A 23,994-nucleotide genomic window follows, 5' to 3' on the forward strand; every position below is an offset into this window, starting at 1 on the left:
ATACCATAAGGGGTCGATGTAAGATGGAAACAAACATTAGGGGAATTATTAATATAAACTATTTACGGCAAGAGCACTTCGAGTGAGATTATTAAATGAGCTATCAAAACATTTAACCACCATTTTCATACTCCAAAATAGTAATTTTTAATTCTAATACAGTTATGAAATGAGGTATTTTGATATTTCATCTTTCAGAATGTAAAAATACATTATGCAATCAGTGTCATTTAGAAAATAACATGTGGCAATTAGATATATTTAATTAACAACTATTTAATACCTATGGTTGGAGCAAATACATTTAGATAAATATCAAAATAAAATATTAAATACAACATAAATATTTGCAAACTCGTTTTGATACTTTTGGGTTGGAGTTGCTCTAGATATTTAATTAATTATATTTCTTAGAGTTATAATGAAACACTTATTAGTGTAATACAATATATAGTATTTACGATCATTATACATTTTAAACAAAACAATTGATATTCTTAATGTTAGGTATTAAATAAAGTAGATAAACGAATTTAATACCAAATATTTAGAATAACATTATTATATTTTGAAATATATAAAATCAATTCGTTTTTTTTTATCAATTGATTAAAATTTATCTTAGGTTATTCAATTTATTAGTATAATCATGATAAAATGTGTATTTTAATTAGTATATAATTTAAAAAGTTAAATCAATCGTTAAATTTATTGTCATTGGATTCAATGAAGAAAAAATAATTGTTTAAATAATAACATGAAATTCATGTAGTATAATTTTCAATATGATAAATAATTGTGAGTACATTACTCTACACATGGCATGCAAAATAGTGTCAATTTTCGCAAAATAGTAAATTCAAACATGTATCTTTCTTTTTTACAGATAATATTAATATATAATATTAAATTTGTAAAAAAAAACATATTCTCGAGTCATGTTCATGTAAAATGTACAATATCAAATAATTTATTCTGCAATAATTTTTTTTAATATTATAAATCCAAGTTTATGAATAAAAGTAAAAACTTCTGTAACACCACCAATCATGCAATTATAATAAGGGAAAATTTTAAATCGAATTTAACTAAATTCAAATTAAATTAATTATAAAGTTAAATTCAAAAAATAAATTTATTTAGAGTTTCCAGGAAAGTTGATATATTTAGAGCATTTTATAAACGGTAGGATATAAATATATTAATAAAATAATTAAATATATTTAATTACCTTAAATTTTGGGAAATGATGACATGTTTTTTCATGATTTATTTCCACCAATCAATTCGCCACATGTGATGAAATTGAGGACATGTCACCAATTGAAATTGCCAAATGTCAATCAATTAGCTATGGAATTCAACTTTTATATATTATATAGATTTTGGGAAATCTGATGTTGCAAAAATCTTAACTGTAAAATTGAAACTCCAACTTTTTTTTTTTCTTTTCCTATTTTATAATTTTGTCACAAAAAAGTCCTAATCTTTCTAGGGCCGCTGTCTCCAAACCCTTGAAAATTTAAACACACTCTATAACAAATTTTCGGACTCGCTACTAATTACATATATTTATTTAATTTATTTTTAATTCAGTTTTATTTAAATAATAATATATCACTACAAAAAAATGTATTTTACGTGACAATCTTTTGTGACAAAATCAAATTTTGTCACAATAAAGGGAGATATTATGACAAAATTTCACATTGTGAGATAAGTGAATATTTTAGGCGATGAAGGTTAATTTCGTCACATAAACTTCATTTTATGTGACAATAATGAAAAACCGTCACCATAGAATATACAAAAATTTTAATCAATTGACGGGCACTATCTTGCGACAAATATTTAGGTTTCTTATGACAAAGTAATTTCGTCACATTCTTTTTTTGTTGTGACAAAATTATTTCGTCGCTACATAAAAATAATATAAATTACTTATTACTAGAAAATCTTCCCCCAATTTTTTAGACTTAGAACAACTCTAATGGGGGAATCAAATGGAGTATTAAATGATAAAACTTCCATTTTGATTCCCAAAACTCAAAAATTTGTCTCCAATGGAAGCATCAAAGGGGTAGTTTTTTTGATACTTCATTTCCTAGAGGTGCAAAAATGCACCCAAAAAAACCAAGTATCAAATATTCCTAGAAATTAGGAACTGCAATTTCAACGTAAAAATAATAAATTTTCTAACAAATTCCTATGGAATAGGGACCAAATATATCTATTAATTTATGTTTAATACATTTTTAAAATTAAAATAATTTATTTGATTCCTACGGGTTGGAGCATATAAATTTTTTCGAAGTACCAAAGTATTATTTCAAGCATCAATTAAGAATTTAGATGTCTCATTTTAATACCTACCACCATTGAAGGTGCTCTTAGTCCGATCCTTTTTTTTTTTTTTTTTTTTTTCTCATAAATTCCCTTCTCTTTCCTTCTCATTTTCTTTACCCGAACGATCTGCTCTTCGATCTGCCTTTCGCGTCCACCATCATCGTTGCACCGCCAGTGTTCGTTTTCCTTCGCCGCCGCTAGTGTTCATTTTCCTTCGCCGCCGCTAGTGTTCGTTTTCCTTCGCCGTCGCTAGTGTTCGTTTTCCTTCGCCGCCGCCAGTGTTCGTTTTCCTTCGCCACCGTCAGTGTTCGTTTTCCTTCGCCACCGTCAGTGTTCGTTTTCCTTGGCCACCGCCAGTGTTCGTTTTCCTTCGCCACCGCCAGTATTCGTTTGCCTTCGCCACCGCCAGTATTCGTTTGCCTTCGCCACCGCCAATCGATTCAGGTATAATTACTAATTTATTTTTCTCTCCATCTCCCCTCTTCACTCTAACTCCACCTCTCCCGTTTTCTTCTCTCAATTTCTTCAATGGAATGTTAGGTTTTTTGCATATTATAAAACGGCCAGAATGATTTTATTTTTGAAACCTATTCAAGTGATCTTAGGTTTGGAATTAAATTAGGTTTTCTAAAATCGCCTATAAAAAATTGATGCAAGGGTGTTTTGATATTTGAAATCAAGTTTGGTATTCCAGAATTGCATGTTTCAAATTTTAGAATTGACGTTTTACCCCACTTTGCAGAGTCATCTTCTGTAGAACAGCTTTAAAAGAATCAATCATCAAACATTTATTTTTGTCCCTCTGTAAATAACGAAAATGAAAAATCACATTGGATTCACAACATCTACGACTTTTCTGATGCATGTTCGTCAAATATTCTTTTTTTCAAACAGTTACTATACATTTGATTTTTTACTATCAGTTTTGTTTCTAAGCAATGGTTTCATGGACAGGTTCAGGGCCAGTGGAAGGTTAAAAACCAAAATATTTCCTGCTTGTACGACAAGTTTAGTAAGTTCCAAATCATGCACGTTCTAAGGGTAAGCTTCAGATTTATTTATTTACGTTAAATCTTTAATTCTTGCATGAATATCTCGCTACATCCACTAATCACATCACCGGTCTTTTAACTAACATCTTATATATACATACGTTATGTCTTATGTAAGGACTTAAACTTCGAGGCTGATGCTCAAGCTAACTTAGTTGTCGATCTTGCTGGTAAGAGATATATGTATTTCTATGTTTTTCTATTTTATGGATTAATTTCTATTGGTGCAGGCTGATAGAAGGTACCAACACTTCTGCAGTGAATGAAAAATGAGTATTTTCATTATTATAGATAAATGCTGGAAATAGAGCTGCAACAAAGAAAATGAATTATGGGTCAAACTACGGCCTGGCCGATGGGAAGAATTTATTTGTATTTTATAGTTTTTGATATGTAAACTAGCTAGAATGTGAGTTTTTTTGTACTCGATCTAATAGTACTAACATATATTGAATATAAGTATTTTTAATTTCAGAATAATTCTTTAGTTTAATAAAGTTTACTTATATTAGAAAATTAAAATATATGTCAGGTATTTATTATATGATAAATTATGTTGTCAGGGAAATTTTACATTATAAAAATGCATTTTATGGGACGAAAATTTTGTCTCATTAGATCCATTAGTTCATGTGACGAAATAATTTGTCACAATAAGCAAGTTAGATGAGTATCTACTGTGACGAAATAAGCTTGATATGACAAATTTAATTTGTTTATGTGACGAACATGTCGTCGCAAAACTATACAACTATGTGACGAAATTACATTTTGTCACAATCTCAGGTGACAAAAACAGTCGTTTGTCACATAACACCTTTCGCGACAGGCCCTACGCGACGAACGTTGCGACGAAATAATTTGTCACATAAACGTTTCTATGACGAAAGTTTAGGTTTTAGCGACGAATTGTTTCGTCACATAAAATGTTTTTTTTTTTTTTTGTAGTGTACTAGTAATTGTACCCGTGCGATGCACGGGACAACAAATTGCATTGTTTTGATGTTGTAAGAATATAAACAAACGTTTGATGTATCGTATGATCAAAATTCTATTATACTGGAACATTATTAAGTATACTACACAAAAAAAAAAGGAAATAACTTTACTATTGAATAATTTTCCAAATGAATTGAATCAGCTAATACCAGTAGATTGAAAATTTGAACCAGGAAAAAAATCATCAACTATGTCTTTCATGTTGAGCTTAAAAGTAATTAGATTTAATAACTTAGTTAACATAATCAAAACTAAACTATCGACAACATAAAAGGCCATCTATACATCTTGCATCGGAACTAAGCCCTTCTCCACTGCCTCATTTTCAGGCTGTTTTGCCACTGGAATTAACAATTGGAAAATTAAGAAACAAAAATAAATATAACAATAAATTAAATATCGCATACAAACAGTAAGTCTTGAAGGTCGACTTCCAATAGCTTGTGGCTCCGCCCATTTTTGGTTAATTCTCTCAAATCATCCATTTCAATAACATGTCCAATAACATATAAAATGAAATAATTGTTATACATAAATTTTGAAAACTTTGGTATAAATTAATGAAACACATAATTTAACAAAATGAAATTACCGATAAGCCATGATGGAAAAAGATGTAAACTAATTGCCACACAGTCAATAGGATGAAGAAGATAAAAAACAAAATCTAAAGTCGGGTTACCAAAAGAAGAAGCCTTAGGTAGGGAAGAAATAAAATTCAAATGTTGCAGACATTATGTAAAACGATGTCACAAAATTCGCTAGGGATGAAAATCAGATTTATTTACCCTTTTCTGTAAAAATCGAAAATCAGATTATTATAAATAATATCTAGGAGAATTTGATGAAAATCGATAATAATATTTAAAATAATATTTAGGAGATAAAAATTTGATAAAAAAAATAAAAAAATAATATTTAAAAGATAAAAATATGATAAAAATCGAAAATAAAATTTAAAATAATAGTTAGAAGATAAAAATTTGATAAAAATCGAAAATAATATTTCAAATAATGTTAATGAGATAAAAGTTAATAAAATAATAATTAGAATAATATTTAGGAGATAAAATATGATTAAAATCAAAATTATTATTTAAAATAATATTTAAGAGATTAAATTTGATAAAAATCGAAAATAATGTTTTGGAGACAATAATCTGATAAAAAAACAAAATTAATATTTAGGAGATAAAAAAACTAATAAAAACATGATAAAACTCGAAAAAAATATTTAAAATATTATTTAGGAGATATAACTTTGATAAAATTCGAAAATAATATTTAGGAGATAAAAATCTGCTAAAAGTTGAAAATTATATTTAAAATTATAGTTAGGAGATATAAAATTGATAAAATTATAAAAATATTATTTATAATAATATTTAGGAGATAAAAATTTGATAAAAATAAAAAATAATATTTAGGAGACAAAAATCTGATAAAAATAAAAAATAATATTTAGGGGATACAAATATGATAAAATTCGAAAATAATATTTAAAAAAATATTAAGGAGATAAAAATTTGATAAAAATTGAAAAAAAATTACAAATATGACATTAGGGTTTCTTAGGGTTGCCCTAGCGTTTCTTTCTTTTATATGTAAGATATCTAGGAGATAAAAAAATGATGAAAATCGATAATAATATTTAAAATAATATTTAGGAGATAAAAATTTGATAAAAAATCAAAAAATAATATTTAGGAGATAAAAATCTGATAAAAATCGAAAATAAAATTTAATAATAGTTATGAGATAAAAATCGAAAATAATATTTCAAATAATGTTAATGAGATAAAAGTTGATAAAATACGAAAATAATAATTAGAATAATATTTAGGAGATAAAATATGATTAAAATCAAAATTATTATTTAAAATAATATTTAGGAGATAAAAATTTAATAAAAATCAAAAATAATATTTAGGAGACAATAATCTGATAAAAAACAAAATTAATATTTAGGAGATAAAAAACTAATAAAAACATGATAAAACTCGAAAAAAATATTTAAAATATTATTTAGGAGATACAACTTTGATAAAATTCGAAAATAATATTTAGGAGATAAAAATCTGCTAAAAGTTGAAAATTATATTTAAAATTATAGTTAGGAGATATAAAATTGATAAAATTAAAAAAATATTATTTATAATAATATTTAGGAGATAAAAATTTGATAAAAAAAAAATAATATTTAGGAGACAAAAATCTGATAAAAATAAAAAATAATATTTAGGGGATACAAATATGATAAAATTCGAAAATAATATTTAAAATAATATTAAGGAGATAAAAATTTGATAATAATTGAAAAAAAATTACAAATATGACATTAGGGTTTCTTAGGGTTGCCCTAGCGTTTCTTTCTTTTATATATAAGATATCTAGGAGATAAAAAAATGATGAAAATCGATAATAATATTTAGGAGATAAAAATTTGATAAAAAATAAAAAAATAATATTTAGGAGATAAAAATATGATAAAAATCGAAAATAAAATTTAAAATAATAGTTAGGAGATAAAAATTTGATAAAAATTGAAAATAATATTTCAAATAATGTTAATGAGATAAAAGTTAATAAAATACGAAAATAATAATTAGAATAATATTGGGGATAAAATATGATTAAAATCAAAATTATTATTTAAAATAATATTTAAGAGATTAAATTTGATAAAAATCGAAAATAATGTTTTGGAGACAATAATCTGATAAAAAAACAAAATTAATATTTACGAGATAAAAAAACTAATAAAAACATGATAAAACTCGAAAAAAATATTTAAAATATTATTTAGGAGATATAACTTTGATAAAATTCGAAAATAATATTTAGGAGATAAAAATCTGCTAAAAGTTGAAAATTATATTTAAAATTATAGTTAGGAGATATAAAATTGATAAAATTAAAAAAATATTATTTATAATAATATTTAGGAGATAAAAATTTGATAAAAATAAAAAATAATATTTAGAAGACAAAAATCTGATAAAAATAAAAAATAATATTTAGGGGATACAAATATGATAAAATTCGAAAATAATATTTAAAAAAATATTAAGGAGATAAAAATTGAAAAAAAATTACAAATATGACATTAGGGTTTCTTAGGGTTGCCCTAGCGTTTCTTTCTTTTATATATAAGATGTGATAATTATGAATTTTTTGAATGTGTCAAAATATTATGTCATTCATCAATTTGAATGTTTGATACTCAAGTTTAACGCCTTCCCATTATATAAAGTTAGCTCTGATTTCCCAAAACTTCAAATTCCCTCTTATCATCATCAACATCTTATTGATTTATTCAAAAAAGAAAAATTGCAAGAATTTTTCATCATCAACTTTATCATCCCGACGTTATTTTTTCGAACTTGGTATCACAATTTCTACTTTATAACTATTACACAATATAATGGAAAGTTCATAAAAATAAATATTATTTATTTCTTCCCCCAAAACAAAAAACAACAACATATTAATTTATCCTTTTAGAATTTAGACAACGTAAGACCAAAAATAAATAAATAATAAATATATATTCAAATACCATCATACAAGAAGTTCTTGAAAGCTCCCATATACTCCTCCTGCAACCATATAGCTACGTTAAACGACCCGTTTCCTTCCCGGGTCGGAATAATGAATGTTTTCCCGTCGAACCCCATCGGACCCGGTCCTAAATGGATCTCATTCCCCCACCCGAAATCCGCCCCGTATAGCGGCAACGACATCCAGCTTATGATCGCTATATTCGGGTTTCCGTAGGAACCTCCCTTCGGCCGGCCGGAGTTGTCCAGTGATCGGAATCTGCCAACGTCCGGCAGCTCTTTGAGGTAGTCTAGGTAAGCTCTGACGGTCTCGTCGGTGACTTTTTCGACGGCTTCCCGGATTTTCTTGGAGGCGGCGCCGATGGGGTTCGATAGGAGGCTGCCGGAGTTGTCGGTGGCTTCGACGCGGATTAGCGCGTTGCCGAAGTAGTTCTTCGGGAGGGGTGGTTGGAGTTTGTTGCGGAAGTCGGCGATGAAGTGGAGGCTTGTTTGTTGCTCGGCGACGTGGCCGCGGGCTTTGCTTGTGCACCGCCAGATGTGGGCGGCGACGGCCTCGAATCTTGAGTACCCGCGGCCGCCGGAGTTTTCGTAGTCGAAATCCAGGTTGGCCTTGTTGCGGAGCTTCTCGATTTGGAGTTTGGTTAGGGTGAGGAAGGCGACGCCGATCGGTTTCTTCCTCTGTTCCAGGCTGCTGTCGTCCTCCCCGACTAACGTCGGGGGGCGGCGGAGCCCCGCCGAGTCGAATTTGACGGCCGGAGCCTTCTCCGGCGGTGTGTCCAGCACTTTCCGGTCCAGGAACGGCGGCACCGCCGGGCCGACGCCGCGGGCGAATTTCGTCCACTCGTCGACGAAGTGGAGTGCGCTCGGCCCGTCGGCCATGACGTGTGAAATCCCGAGCCCGACGCTAACGCCGCCGCACCGGAAACGAGTCAGCTGGACTATAACCAGAGGAATCTCGTCGATCGGGGTGGTGTAATCCACCGACGGTATCAAAGCCAGGATCGCCGCCGTCGGCGTGAAGTCACCGAAATCCTCCACCGCCGCGTCGGACTCGGCTTCGAAGAGTGGGACCCCCTTCCCGTTGCAGTGGAGCTCCACCCTGCTTCCGCCCTCCGCCGCCCAGTTGAGCCGCCCGGCGAGAGGGTAAAACAGGACCAGGGCTTTGCTCAGAGAATCCCTCAATATCGAAACGGCGTCGTTTTCAGAATCCAGCGCTGCAGACTTCTTGTAGAAGTAAATAGTTGGCGTGTGCGCTATCTCTTTGATTTGATCACAAGAGTTTATGTACATAATCTCCTCCGGCGTTGGCTCCGCCGGCCGGACTGTGTGAGTAGCCTTCACCGTCACCATTTTCTCTCTCTAGAATTCAAATTCAAGAATTGGGATTGGGGGGGTGGGGGGGTGATGAATATTATTTGATGGGAAAAATACAGAATTTATAGAGGAAGAAAATTCATTTAAGTTTGATTTAATTTAATTTGGTTGTGACTAAAATTACAAATAATTTGGAAAAAAAAAAACACTCAAAAAAAGACGTATAATAAGAAACAGAGAGAGTAACTACATATTTAAATTAAATAACTATAAATTATATTTTAATAAGGAAACTAACTAGGGTCTTTCTAGGGTGAGATTGTTCTAAACTTTTATGAGATACCCCTTTAAATTGCGACACGTGTCCCATCAAAAAAACCTATTTTTTCTCTATTTACGTATTGTCGCAAATATCCTTTTTACAATTATTATTTGGGTAAATAGCACTTAACCCCATTGTGGTTTGAACATTTTGCACATGACCCCCTTATGGTATGAATTTAGGCACATAACCCCCTTGTGGTTTTGATATTTTGCACATGACCCCCTTATGGTATGAAATTAGGCACATAGCCCCCTTGTGGTTTTGAAATTTTGCACATGACCCCCTTATGGTATGAAATTAGCACATAACCCCTTTGAATAGAAAACTGGAAAAGACTAAATTACCCCTATCAAGTCAAAAATTCTTGTTTTAATTTAAAAATAATTATTCTATAAAATGAAAAGCTTAATGTATTTTTTTGTAAAATGAGAAATATAATATATTATTGTGGTTTTTTAATTTTACAGCAAAAAAGGTATAAAATACTAGTTATTGTTCGATTGACAATTTATTCGATTTTAAAAATCAATTTGAAAATCTTTAACATTATCATTAATTATGATTGTTATATTACTATTTTTTATATAATATACTATGTTATAGCTGTTATCGAACTTTAATTTTATTAAGAAACAAAGTATTTATTTTTGTATTATTTTGAAAAATCTAAAAAAAATATTTCTCTAAAGTTGAAATGAAAATTAAATTTAAAAAATATATATATATGCGGTAAAATAAAAAAAAATACAATAATATATTATATTTCTCATTTTACAAAAAAGTACATTAAGCATTTCATTTTGTAGAATAATTATTTTTAAATTAAAACAAGAACTTTTGACTTTATAGGGGTAATTGAGTCTTTTCCAGTTTTCTATTCAAGGGGGTTATGTGCTAATTTCATATCATAAGGGGGTTATGTGCAAAATTTCAAAACCACAAGGGGGTTATGTGCCTAATTTCATACCATAAGGGGGTCATGTGCAAAATGTCAAAACCACAAGGGGGTTATGTGCCTAAATTCATACCATAAGGGGGTCATGTGCAAAATACCCAAACCACAAGGGGGTTGAGTGCTATTTACCCTTATTATTTTAAAAAATCAGCAATTATAAATTATTAATGAAATATCGATTTTACCCAAAATTTATAACTTTTAAAAAATCAGCAATTATAAATTATTAATGAAATATCGATTTTACCCAAAATTTATAACGTAAATTATATCATTATTCGTAAAAATCATTAAACCACCCATCCAAAATTGCATCAACCTAAATTCGAACTTGTGACCATCTGAAAACATACAAGAATACTTACCATTAAGACACAACACATAATTGACAATAAACTAACAATACGGATATATATCACAAAGCTACAATTTATAATGGTTATAAAACTTATATAAATAATGTTAAATAAATTATTAATTCTCATATAATAATAATTATTATTATATATTAAAAATATCCCATACTAACAAATCTTTATATAATATAATTTAAAAATCTAAGGAAATGTTGTTCAACTCGTGTAATTTAAAAATGAATTTCGAAAGAATTTGAAGTTTGAATTGAATCGTAAATTGTAAGATTTAATTAAATCGTAATATTTGAATCAATTAAACTCATGTGTTTTCAATTCAAAAACAACATTCAAAGATTTGATCGATTAAGCTCAACTCATTTCAATTCGTAGACAATATTCAAATATTTGAATCGGTTAAACTCAATAATTTACAATAGCGTATTAATCAATCCGTGTATAGTTAAAGTTTAGTAACCTTTTTTTTATTGAATTTTATCATAAAAAATAATAAAATTTAATTCATAAAAATCGTAAGATTTAATCGGTTCATGGTTAGATTAAATCTTACGATTTACGATCTAATTCTTACGATTTTACGAATTAAATTATTATTTTGCTGTTAAAATTGAATTAAAAGGATAGTAGACTTTAATTATAAATAGTTAACTCGATTAATACGTTCTTGTTAGTGGTTGAACTTAATCGATTCAAATTTTTGAATAATATTTACAAATTAAAAGGATTTGCGCTTAATTGATTCAAATCATACGCTTTAATTAATCTTATGATTTGATTCTTGCGTAATGTAGGAATTATTTTTTTATGATAAAATTGAATTAAACATGTATCACACTTTAATTAATAATAGTTAATTTGATTAAGACGTTCTTGTCAATAGTTGAGCGCGCTAATGAATCAATTCAAATATTTGAATAATGTTTACGAATTGAAAGGACTTGAGCTTAATTGGTTCAAATATTACGCTTTGATAAAATATTATGATTTACGATTAGGTTCTTACATGTGTTAGGAATTAAATTTATTATTTTTTATGACAAAATTGAATTAAAAAGATATTAGACATTACTTATAAATAGTTAAATCAATTATGTAACATGTTATGTCACTAGTTAAGCAACCGATTCAAATATTTGAATAATGTTTACTAATTGAAAGGATTTGTACTTCATCGATTCAAATCTTACTAATTGATTAAATTAAATATTAAAAGAAAATTCACAATATAGTATTTGTAGTATATAATTTTATTTTAAACTAAGAAAACTACTAATTGGAATGAGTTATAATTTTTTCTTCTTCTAAATAAATATATTATTTTATTTTTTATTTGGATTTGTCACACTATCGATTAAATAACATAAATGAGTTTGAATTAAGTTATGCATTTTTTTATATTTAATTGAGCATTCTTTACATTTTTAAATGGTGGAGTTTATTAATACTTCTAATATTATATAATTAATGATAGATGTTTGGCCTATTGAACTGCAATTCTTTATAGTTTTCAAACTTTATTTTATTAAATTTGTTAATAATTTATTTAATACCATTTAAAAATAATGAATGTTGCAATTAATATTTGAATTAACAGTATTTATACAATTATGGTTAAATATATCATAATAAGTTAATGTGCTTGGATGGTTAGGAGTGATAAATATATTAAGAGGTCACGAGTTCTATTCCTAATGAATGTATTTTTTTCGATTATTTATCAAATAAAACTCGGTCACAATGAATTTAAATTAATTATTTAATTAAAATATAGTAGGGGGTAAATTAGACAATTCAATGTTAATCAATTTTATATTAATTTAATAAAAAATAATCGAAGGATAATTTGGTAAAGTACTTCATTTTTTAGAACATAAACCATGTTATTTTCCTAGGGTCCAGATTTAATCTTAGAAAATTAATGGTGATTAATGCATATCTCAAATAAGTTTAGAACATGGGGTATTCTCACCCTAGAAAGACCCAACTAAATAAGCCTAGTTAGCTATAAAAACCTAATTACAATAACAATATAATGTCCACCTATGTTTGACCTCATAAACCAAATAATTCTCCTCTCGGTTGAGTTTTTTCGTCAAAATTATGACAATATTTCGTATTTATTATGACATTTAATAAATGATGTTGGAGTCATTTAATGATGTTGGAGTCATTTAATATCTCGTTCGAGAAATGACAATATTTCGTATTTATTTCGGATTTTTCAAATTGCTTCAACCGTCGTCTTCCTTCTGACCCCATTGTTTAAAGACCGGTATTGAAATAATTAATCACAACCTTATTCTAAATAATTGTGTGTGGTGTGTGTATTTTGGTACAATTGCAATCTCACTCTGATACAAATTATAAATACGATCTCTTGAGAATAATCTTCTTGATTACCATATACCGATCGATTTGTATTTGTTTCTCGATGGTTGGTCAAGTAACAAAAATGTTATATTTAATTAAAGATTTGGGTCCAATATTTTTATATTCTAACAAGAAAAGTAATCTTATCCTAAATTAAAATATTGAATTCTAGCTAATTAAAAATCATAACCTTTAGGTTATGTTCACAATATTATAACAAGTTCATGCATATCTCAAGTGGTGAACTTTTCTCAAAAGGATTGGACATCCTAGATCATGGTATTTATAAACCAATTATAAAGTTAGATGACAATAAGCATGTCATTAACATATTGATTAGGATTAGGAGATTGATAAAGTTAAAGTAAATATATAATTAAGCATTATGTTGCCCATAAACATGATGTGTTGTCACTAGCTAGCTAACATTACTAGGCTAACCACGTGTGACAAATTTGACCTAGCTAGTGACAGTTGGCAAGAGGATTCGAATAACCACACAACAATACAATTTAATTTTATTGAAGTTTGTAGGTGTTTTTATGTAGCTATTATCTCAGTGTTATTAATTCTTGTAATTGTTATGGATATATCTCGAGCTAGGATTGAGAAAAAAAATCTAAAATTGAAACAAAAACCAAATAATCGAGCCAATGCGAATCGTTCCGAACTAAAAACCCGTGATATGATTTTATTTATCCAAAACCAAACACATTGATTCATGTGACCGTATACTGTCGTAGTGTGCGCGAGTGTGTGTATAAACATTCTTTCACATCTTTCAAATTGGAACTTGCAATTAGTGATGAATGATGATCATACAAATTAGTGAGGTTACTATACGATTATTTCTATGCTACACCCGTTTGAAGACTAGACCGGGTGTTTTTTTACCATTGATCTACACACACCAATGTTGGTGTGGGTGTGAATGTGTTTGTGTGTATATTAATGGTAAAGATCTACCCGGTGCAGCATATATTAAACCTTTGCTATACACGTTTATTAATGAAAATGAGATATTTTGGAGAAGCATGATATAATGATCACAAGATCTACCAATAAAATTTTGGAAAAAGTAGGTGAAGCTTAGTTAATTTGCAGCCTCTTGCTGATGATAAGAAGAGTACACACCAAATTTATTTCTTTGGTCCTCTCTGCCTTAATAATGGCTGGCTGCTTCAGGTTTTCATCAGACTTGTCATTTGACAGCAATCATTTGTCACTTTGCTCCAAAAAATCAGCCAATTAAACCAAACTCAAAAATCAAATTTGAATACCTATGCATGAGAACCAGAACGAAACTGAAGCCGAAACCGAGAAATTGTGAAACTGAACAAACCGAACTGAACAAAAGCTATTGTACATTGTTCGGTCTTAGCTCAAAATTGCATGTTGTGGTGACCGAAATCGAAACTGAAACCCGAAACCCCAAAAAACCCAAAACCCCCAAAACCCAAACCTGAAACCCGAAAATGGCCTCCAATATTTTTCAAATCATTATTATTTAAAAAAACCGTGTATATACATTCAACCCCGCGAACTTAAAATTCTGGTTGCGGCAGTGGCTGCCCCCGTCTTCGCAATCCCTTTTTTTTTTTCAATTTTGGACTTCAAATGACAATTTTGCTCCCAAAATATGGGTTTTCTCTTTAATTTTGTTGGAGGGGCAAAATTGTCATTTGCACGACATCCATATTTTGGAAATGGCAGTTTTGAGGATGATTTTTGGTTTTAAAAAAAAGTGTATAAATACCTAACAAAGTCTCAAGAAATTTCACACAAATTTTCAGTCAATTCTCATTTTTGAAAGTGATGGCAATAAAACATTCCGGATGAGTAAGACATCGAAACGAATTTAGGGGCGAAGGTTTTTGAAGGTCAACTACAACAAAATTGATTTTGAATAACATATTGATTTTTTGAATAACATATTGATTTTTTTTTCTTTTTTCCTTTTTTTTTTAATATATATTTTTTGTTTGTTTTGTAGAACTTCAACTTTTAATAATTTCCCTTGTAACTTAACTGCAAAGTTAGAAAAAAAAAAGTGTTCCAATTTTTTCCTATAATTTTACAACTTTTAATCAATAATAATACATACAGTTAAATTTTATGAGCTTTTTTTTAATCACGTACTAATAAATTATTGAATAATACTTTAATAGATATTTATACTAGGGTTGGGCATGGGTAGGGTCAGGCAATAACCTACCCGACTCGACCACCCAATTTTGCTGAATATTGAAGTCCATTATGGGCCAGACAATTAAGGGTCGGATAATAGTTTGCAATCGACTTTATTGGGTAAACAATGGATCGGTTGGTGGTATTATCCGCCATCTATTTATTCAATTTTTTTCTAAAACAATAATATGTTTTGAAAAGGTTTTTTATTTAAATTTTGGAAAATCCGACGTTGCAAAAATCTTAACTGTAAAATTAAGAGTGTTTTTATTTTTTTATATTAAACTCTATAATAAGTAAACATATAATGAAGAATATTAAATAAGAATTATAAAATAGAAATATAGTACGTAGATGTTTATAAATTTGTGTTTCGAGTTTTTGAGTTTGACTTCTTTTATGTATTATTTCAATGTTAAGAAAGTAGGAATTAAAATTACATATTCATAATATTTTTTTCTCATTAGAAAATTCAGTTGGTTGATGTTGCCCGACAAACCGACTTTTGAGTAAATTGAAAACAACCGACCGGCCTGACAAAAAAATTATCGACGAAAAAAAGCGGGTCAAACAAATGTATCGATTGGCCGATAAAACCGACTCATGCCCAACCCTAGTTTATACTACTTATATATTAACTTTTAATCAGTTTACAATTTATAATTTATAAACTCATTTTGAAATTATAACTTGAGCTAGATTGGACTTGGGGAGAACAACTCATCGTAGGCATATACACCCATTAACTTGGGCTTGTTTATTTGAAGGGTTAAATACAAAAACACCTCTGTACTATGGACTTTGTATATAAGGGTTAGTTTGAGCCATTTTCCACTATATTTTTTAACATTTTCGGCCAATTTTACTTTTAATTACTTAGATTGTTTTTTAATTTTCTGAATAAAAACCTTTTATTTTTGTCATTTTGAATTTATTCATTTTTTTCTTAAATGTCTTCTGTTAGTTCAAATTATCAACAATAATAGGATTGTAAAGATGTTTGTAATCTTAGGATGTTTGAACTACCGAAAGACATTTAAGAAAAAAAATGAAGAAACTCAAAATAACAAAAATAAAAGGTTTTATTTAGAAAATAAAAACAAAATGTAAGCAATTAGATGTTTTGGAGAAAAAAAGTATAAATACCAAAATTTTCAACGCAAATTTGACTGAAAATGGCAATATATATAGTGGAAAATGGTAATATATATATATATATATATATATATATATATATATATATATATATATATATATGCTTGAGTAGGGGTATTTTCGTCATATTTTGGAAAAAATGCAATGTGAGGGGGGTTTTTGTATTTATATGTAGTACATGGGGTAAATGATACAAAGTCCATAGTACATGGGTGTTTTTGTATTTAACCCTATTTTGAATGCATTTTCTTTAATATTGGACTTGGTTAGTTGTTCTGGCTTTTAAACTTTATTTATCATAGAAATTAAATATAATTCTCATTCAATTATTCACTTCATATCATATCACTTGTATAATTTTGCATAATAGTATTACATTTCAATTTTAATATTTTTCTTATTGTACATACATAAATATTACAAAAGTTAAGAAATATTAATCTTTTTATTTGGTGTTAACCGGTTGGCGGGCCAGTCACGCTAAATTCATATATTGCGTGGTGATTCTAAATTTAGAATCAGACGAGCAAATTGGATCTGAATTCTTCATAATTTTCACGAATTTGAGTCTCGAATACAGACAAATTATTTGTCCTCAAACCAAGTCATACTAATTTTTATTGACAATTACATGGAAAACAACAACAACAAAATACATAACTACTTGTACACAAAAAAGAAGAAAAAAAATCCATGATGATGAAATTAAAATTAAATCCATCGTTATCTTTCATAAGTAATTGGGCTAATTACAATTTACACCCTAAAGTATAGAGTGGGTAACATTTGTCCCCTAATGTAAAAAAAGTAAGACTTCGTCCTCTAAACGCTAATTTTGCAGACATGACATTATCTTTTTGATGCATTTATAGTTTTTGTGCATTTTCTTCCGATAATACCCTTCAGGCTTCAACTATTTTATAGGGGGATGATATAGAATATAGTCTTCACACAATTTCTCAAAATTAAATTTCATGCATCAAGGAAAATATTAAAGCAAAAAATATTCATAGCATTTATTTATTAAATGAATTGTTAAAAGAATAATTAATTAATAAATAAACAATTTTATTTATAGCAATTATTATGTGTCTATATTTACACTAATTGTTTTTAACTGTTCTTAGAAGACTAATTAACTTAATTTTCACCATTTCACCCAATAGTACTGCAGTGTTAATTTTGAAAATCGAAAATTATGGCACTCTCTTTCAATTAGTATTATTTTATAAATGGGTAAATTACAACCACCCCGAGGTATGGTCAAATTACGAAATTCCCCCTCCTGTTTGGGTAATTACAACCACCCCTCAACTATAAATTTTCTTACACGTCCATCTTTACGGTTTCAAATTTAGTGGAATCTTCGAGATTATATGAAATATTATCACTTTTGTACACGTTTTATGCTATTCGAACTCCACATTTTGAAGCCAGATGATTATAATATGTGTTTTTTTGCTTGTATATATATATCAGATTGTGATGCATCAGAAACTGTATTTTTACACAAAACATAATATAACACATTTCACGAAATCTAGATGATTGTGTTGAAGTTGACACCATAAGAGTGGAGGTGTAAGAAAAAATCATAGTTGAGTGATAGATATAATTATCCAAATAAGAAAGATTTTTTCGTAAATTGACTATAATTCAGGGGTGGTTGTAATTTACCATTTATAAATTAGTTGAATTTACTATTATTATTATTTTTTTCTTTTCACTATTTTGTCAAATAACGAATAGAAAGTTTTTAAGAACTCAATATATTGTGATTTATGAGATCATTAACTAATAATTTTTACTAATATTATCAATGCATTTTAAGATTTAGGATGTACATTAAATATACATGAAGGATGCAATCTTGTAAGTATTACAAAAATTAACAGAATAAGTGTTAATATCACATAATTTGCAAAATGTGTTAAGAAAAAAGCTAAGATGATTTTTGTACTTAATGGTAATTTTGTCATTTACATTGAAAAAATGACAAAAAGTAAAAACTTTTAAGTACAAAATGCACTTTGCCCCCTAGAATTTTTTAGTTTTCGCACTTCTTCCCCTACAAATTGAAAAATTAGACTCCCCCTTCTAAATTTTGTTATATTTGCACTTTGCCTCAAATAGAGCTTTCCGGCATATTTTTCACCAATTTTTTCATATCTCCATCAACGTGAAGGGTATTTTAGTCCTTTCACCAATTTCACCAAAATATTAATATCATTTAAAATCCAAATGTTGAGATGGGTTCTGCGTTTGCTGTTGCATCAATATCGATCCAAGCTGCAACAGGCTAGATCTTTCGCCTTGGAAATCAAGGTTGCCAGAGTAATTGAACCTCGACATAAAATTCAGCGGCGCCAGCACCGTGTTTCCTCCGCCGCCGCCGCCGTGGGGGTTGGTGAACGGGCACATCTGGGTTGTCTCGGATGGCTCGGAGGATGAGGGGGTGTTGCCGCCGCCATCGGCTGCGGCCACATGGAGCATTTAGAATGTGCTGCCGGAAACATCGGTCGTCGGCGGAGCTGGCATCACAACCCACATGGAGGTGGAAGACATCATATTGGCGTGCCTCATCAAGTTTTCCAGAGATTTACTGGTGACCACCAACGCGCTATGAAAGGAATGAAGTGCGGAATTCCACGGTGGGGCCAACATAGTTGAGCCGCTGCTTTTGAGAGAGATGTTTAGGCATGAGAAATTGGCCGTAATTGTGCCGGTACGAGTGGCAGTAATAATATTTGGATGGGATTGGTGAAAGGACAAAAATGCCCTTCAAGTTGACGGATATATGAAAAAACTGATGAAAAATACGCCGGAAAGCCCCTTTTGAGGCAAAATGCAACTATAACAAAATTTGGAAGGGGGAAAGTCTCATCTTTTCATCTTTGAATTTGTAGGGGGAAGTGCGAAAACTAGAAATTTCTTGTGGGGGAAGTGCATTTTGTCCAAATTGATGACAAAACTCTATGGGAGGAAAGTATTACTTTTATTACATTAAGGTTGGAAAGTGTTACCACCTCAATACTTTAGGGGTGCAAAATATAATTAGCCCAAAGTAATTTGCAGAAACCATCGCCAAGATTAGTTGGGCAGGCAAACAATCGCAGAGGCACGCACTTCGAATTCTGCCTTCAAATCAATTCAATTCAATTAAATCTCCCCTTTTATTCCACCATTTTTCTTGATCCGCCATACCTGCAAATCAAAGCTTCTTCTTCCAATAAATAATGGGCAACAGCTCCTCCATGCTCACTCAATACGACATAGAAGAGGTCCAAGACCATTGCAGCAACACATGTACACTCCTTCAAACTCTATTACACCCCTCAATTTCTCCTTTACTGTGTGTTTCTATGTGTATTTTTACTGTTTAGCCCTTCTATGTCTTTTTTTTTTTTCTGGGTGTCGGATGAAAAGCCCCAATTTTGAATTGATTATTTCTGAATTATTGAGTTCGATTAAGTTGCTGCTGTTTTTTGATGAATTGTAAGTGAAATGCAGTTTCGCAGCAGGAGATTGTGTCACTGTACCAGAGATTCTGTCAATTGGATCGAAATGGATGCGGATTTATCTCCGCCGAAGAATTCATGACCGTACCCGAATTCGCCGTCAATCCCCTTTCTCAGGTTATATATAAAAACCCCTCCTTTTTTATTTATTTATTTATCATTCTTTAGTTCATATCCGAGTGAGGCGTATGTGCACAAAATCGAACATTTTAGTCTTGTAACTGATATTACATAGCTGCATTTTAATACTGCTCGTGCTCGAGAACATTTAGTCTTTGTGGCACGAGTGATAAATCGGCTAAAATCAGCATCTTTTGTCCAGTATTACATTGGTATATAATCGACAAACAAAAATAAATCCTTGCACTCGTGTTCTATTCTTGAAGTTCTAGTCCATTTCAATCGTTCTTTAAATCTTCTTAAATTTTACTCACATCACCTTTTCTTATCTCGATATATTTTAATCGACTATAGATCAGTTTAGTTCATTACATTTTTCTTCTTAGAATTCTAAAGTTAAAATTTTCTGAGAAGCCTTGAATTCTTTCTAAGAATTCTGAAGTTAAAGTTTGGTAGTAGTTAATTTTTATTTAATTTGTTTTAGTATTTTAATTAAAAAATGTTTGTTCTGGTCGCGAAATGGTAATGGCACCAAATAGTTATTGTGTTTGCTATCTACGAACAAAGGCTTCGTACTAGCTTGAACTCATGAGTTATATATATTATGTTGGTAATGACTTGTATTTGATTGAGGAAAAATCGTAATGGCTTGTGTATGAAGCATCCAAATGAACGCGTCTAAGATCGTGTCACTATTCTGCGATTTAGGATAAACTGTATACTCTAGGAAACATATTAAAGTTGTTAATTAATACATTACCTTTTGTTTTCGTAAAGCAAATGTGGTTATCTTTTGTTGTCTATTATTATTATTATTATTATTATTATTGTTTTTTTGTTTTTGTTTTTTTAGAGATTGTTTAGGATGCTGGACGGATTAAATTTCAAGGAGTTTGTTGCATTTCTATCTTCTTTCAGCTCTCGAGCATCAATGCAGCAGAAAGTTGAATGTAAGACTTACGAGACTTCTTTCAGCTCTTGACATCTTTTATTTGCTGTAAAAAATAATCGACTGATGTTGTACGCAATTTCCTTTACCCAGTTATTTTTAGGGTTTATGACTCTGATGGTAATGGGAAAGTTACTTTCAACGAGATGCTCGACATATTGCGGGACTTGACCGGTCAATTTATATCTGAACAGCAGAGAGAGGTTGATTATATTCTGATTTTTCTTTTTAGGATTTTAGTGGCGTGCAATTTTATTAGTAGAGAAATATGCTGTAAGAGGATTTTTCGTTCCCCGTAGAGTTTATTGGGATATACAGATCGTAAATTTATTCCTTCCCCGTAGAGTTTGTACGTAGAGTTTGTACGTAGAGTTTGTACCTGATGAATTTTTTTTTCTGGCATTTTGCAAATAACCGACTCCCTGTAATTTTTGTGCTGTTTTGACTTATGTAAGTGTTGTTTTTTTCAAACAGAAAGTTCTTGGTCACGTTCTTGAGGAAGCAGGCTATACAAAGGATTCTCTGTTAGCTCAATCCGACTTCATGATGGTAAATTTGCAAATTACATTGCAATTAGTTACAGTTAGTGAGGTTATTTTACATTGATGAAATTTGAAGCTGATACGTTAGCCGCTGCTGTATTTTTTTTCGTCGCTTCCAAATTTTCATCACTTCTCTTTTGTTTTGCTACTAGCCCCTTTAAATATTTTTACGGTTTGGAAGGGTATTAAAGATTTAAGAACCCAGCTTTTAGGAATTGATAGAAGATCTTCTAAAATATATTTTTGATAGGAAATCCTAGGAGTGCTCTAGAGAACATCTCATAGCCGTTAGATCAAATTGATCTCTACCGTCCATTGAGTAGTTACCGTTGTATAAATAGGGGTACCTCATTCATTTGTAAATCATTCAAGAATCCAAGAATCCAAAACATTCAAGGCGATGGAATGTAGTGTTGCTTGGGATGAAGAAATTGAGAGATATTCTTGTTAATTAATGATGATCATAAAGAATTGCATTTGATATTCAAGTTTCTTGGATAACTTAAGTTTCTTGCATTCTCGTCTTGAAGTTCAATAGTTATAATTATGCAGAAAGTCTTTTGCAAACGTATTGTCATCTCCCTAAGAGTCTTATCTGCTATAAAAACTATAAAAACTGCTCGCTTACTCAAGAAATGAATGATTCATTGGCATTTGTTTTGGTTCCCTTTACAAAAAGTAGTTACAGTATTGGTGGTTTGGATAGAAATTTTATTTTTTGGTTCAACGATTATGTTTTATTTTTTTGGGAAATCGTAAATTTTTTTCTTCAACGGTATTTTTGCATATATTTTGCACAACTGAAGAACATATCCTTACATGTTTCGCTTCTTATGATCTTACTTACAGATTCTTGGTAATTCCAGTTTGAAGATGGAAGTTGAAGTTCCTGTAGATTAGAAAAAAAAAAAAAGAATATCTGCTATGGCTAATTTATGTTTCTTAACTTATTATGGTTGATTTATTGAATGATTCCATCTTGTAAGACTCATAGTTGGCTTTACTGATGAGCTTGACAAACATATTTGATTCGTTCAAATAATGTACACTTTTATCGTACACTTTTATGTCGTGTTTGTGTAACCGTGCTTGCATTTTCACAAAGTCAATTCATTATTCATTTTTCAAGACCATAGAATCTATGTTCATGGCCTTATTGCATATTTAAAAATCATGAAATTAGACTCCGTAATTCGAAATTTGGTCTTTATTTATTCCAGGCACTCCTTTCTTACCAATCACTGCTATGCACTCCTTTCTTACCAATCACTGGTATTGGTCACTTGTATTGGGAAAGTATTGTTGTCTCTCTCTTAATTTTATTATTTACAGAACATAACTAAAAACATTTGATGTACCACTATTTATATATTAATATTGACATGAGGCAATAGTGGTTGAATTTCTAGTTAGTAAGAGTTTTCGTAAAGATTGATACTTCATTCCTTTCAAGTCAACTTCTTGATTTGAAGAATTCTTTCTTGTTCCATATTATTTGTTATTTTAAAATTCAAATGATGCATTAATAATTATTTTTCTCAATTTTGTGCTTGTCACTTTTAATTAGCTAGAATGAATTAATGGAAATAAAATAAATGATATGAGTATTTTAGTCACAATATATATTTTTCCCCCTAAAATTTAAGCATAATTATTAGTTTTTTTTTTTTTTTTTTGGGACGGAGGAAGTAATTGTTTAATCAATTTCAGGAACGTGTGTGATAGGATTATCAAAGTTTACATTATAATTCGTTTCGTCTCCATTTAGAATTAGCACTTACTGATAAAAATAAAATCAGAAACTGAATATAAACAAACTTGTTCCAAAATGAGAAAATTTTGGATTGCGATTACAATTCTTGGGAAATTCTATGCTACACCTGGTGAATATAACCAGGCACCCTAATTAATAAGATTCCCACTACGGGTTCAATTATGACCCAATAGGTTTTTTAAAATATAATTATAAAATAAATAAAAAAAGACACATGTCAAGAAAAGAATCACCCGGTGAAAATCACCAGGTGTAGCATCGTATTGACATATTCCCCATAATTCTTTGTCCACCCATAATATAAATCCTTAATGATGACGTCATATAAATCCTTAATGATGACGTCGGTCTTGCAAACCACTAAAAAATAGCACTAGTTAGTTCTACCTCTAAAAATCTTCTTTGTGATACTCTCTAACAATTTTTATTTCAATATTACCACTTACATAAATTC

The 23,994-nt window shown here is 29.8% G+C and overlaps 1 protein-coding gene, 1 long non-coding RNA gene and 1 pseudogene across 3 annotated transcripts; 2 read left to right on the forward strand and 1 right to left on the reverse strand.

Moving 5' to 3' along the window:
* The first annotated feature begins 2,405 nt into the window (after positions 1–2,405).
* LOC148767713 (uncharacterized) lies at positions 2,406–3,861 on the forward strand. Its single transcript, XR_016033848.1, has 3 exons — positions 2,406–2,790; positions 3,301–3,387; positions 3,517–3,861. It is a non-coding gene; the product is annotated as an uncharacterized LOC148767713 (long non-coding RNA).
* A 3,847-nt stretch (positions 3,862–7,708) lies between these two features.
* LOC148767714 (spermidine hydroxycinnamoyl transferase pseudogene) lies at positions 7,709–9,376 on the reverse strand (annotated as a pseudogene). Its single transcript, XR_016033910.1, has one exon. The product of XR_016033910.1 is annotated as a spermidine hydroxycinnamoyl transferase pseudogene (transcript).
* A 10,258-nt stretch (positions 9,377–19,634) lies between these two features.
* On the forward strand, positions 19,635–22,833 carry LOC105958399 (uncharacterized). The gene is made up of 6 exons (XM_012982412.2): positions 19,635–19,943; positions 20,148–20,272; positions 21,129–21,225; positions 21,318–21,427; positions 21,699–21,773; positions 22,616–22,833. The coding sequence occupies exons 1-6, from the start codon at positions 19,874–19,876 to the stop codon at positions 22,664–22,666; spliced, it is 528 nt and encodes a 175-aa protein (XP_012837866.1). The 5' UTR covers positions 19,635–19,873; the 3' UTR covers positions 22,667–22,833.
* The last annotated feature ends 1,161 nt before the right edge of the window (positions 22,834–23,994 follow it).

This window comes from Erythranthe guttata, chromosome 10, assembly GCF_056151865.1.
Source record: "Erythranthe guttata isolate IM_541 chromosome 10, IM_541, whole genome shotgun sequence".
Lineage (NCBI taxonomy): Eukaryota > Viridiplantae > Streptophyta > Magnoliopsida > Lamiales > Phrymaceae > Erythranthe > Erythranthe guttata.

What these genes read in the sequence shown, in the direction of transcription:
- LOC105958399 (XM_012982412.2), top strand. Translation starts at nt 19,874, where the DNA reads ATGGGCAACAGCTCCTCCATGCTCACTCAATACGACATAGAAGAGGTC. An exon ending in CCGTCAATCCCCTTTCTCAG is followed by an intron (nt 20,273 to 21,128) that starts GTTATATATAAA and finishes TTGTTTTTTTAG; the next exon opens with AGATTGTTTAGGATGCTGGA. An exon ending in AATGCAGCAGAAAGTTGAAT is followed by an intron (nt 21,226 to 21,317) that starts GTAAGACTTACG and finishes TCCTTTACCCAG; the next exon opens with TTATTTTTAGGGTTTATGAC.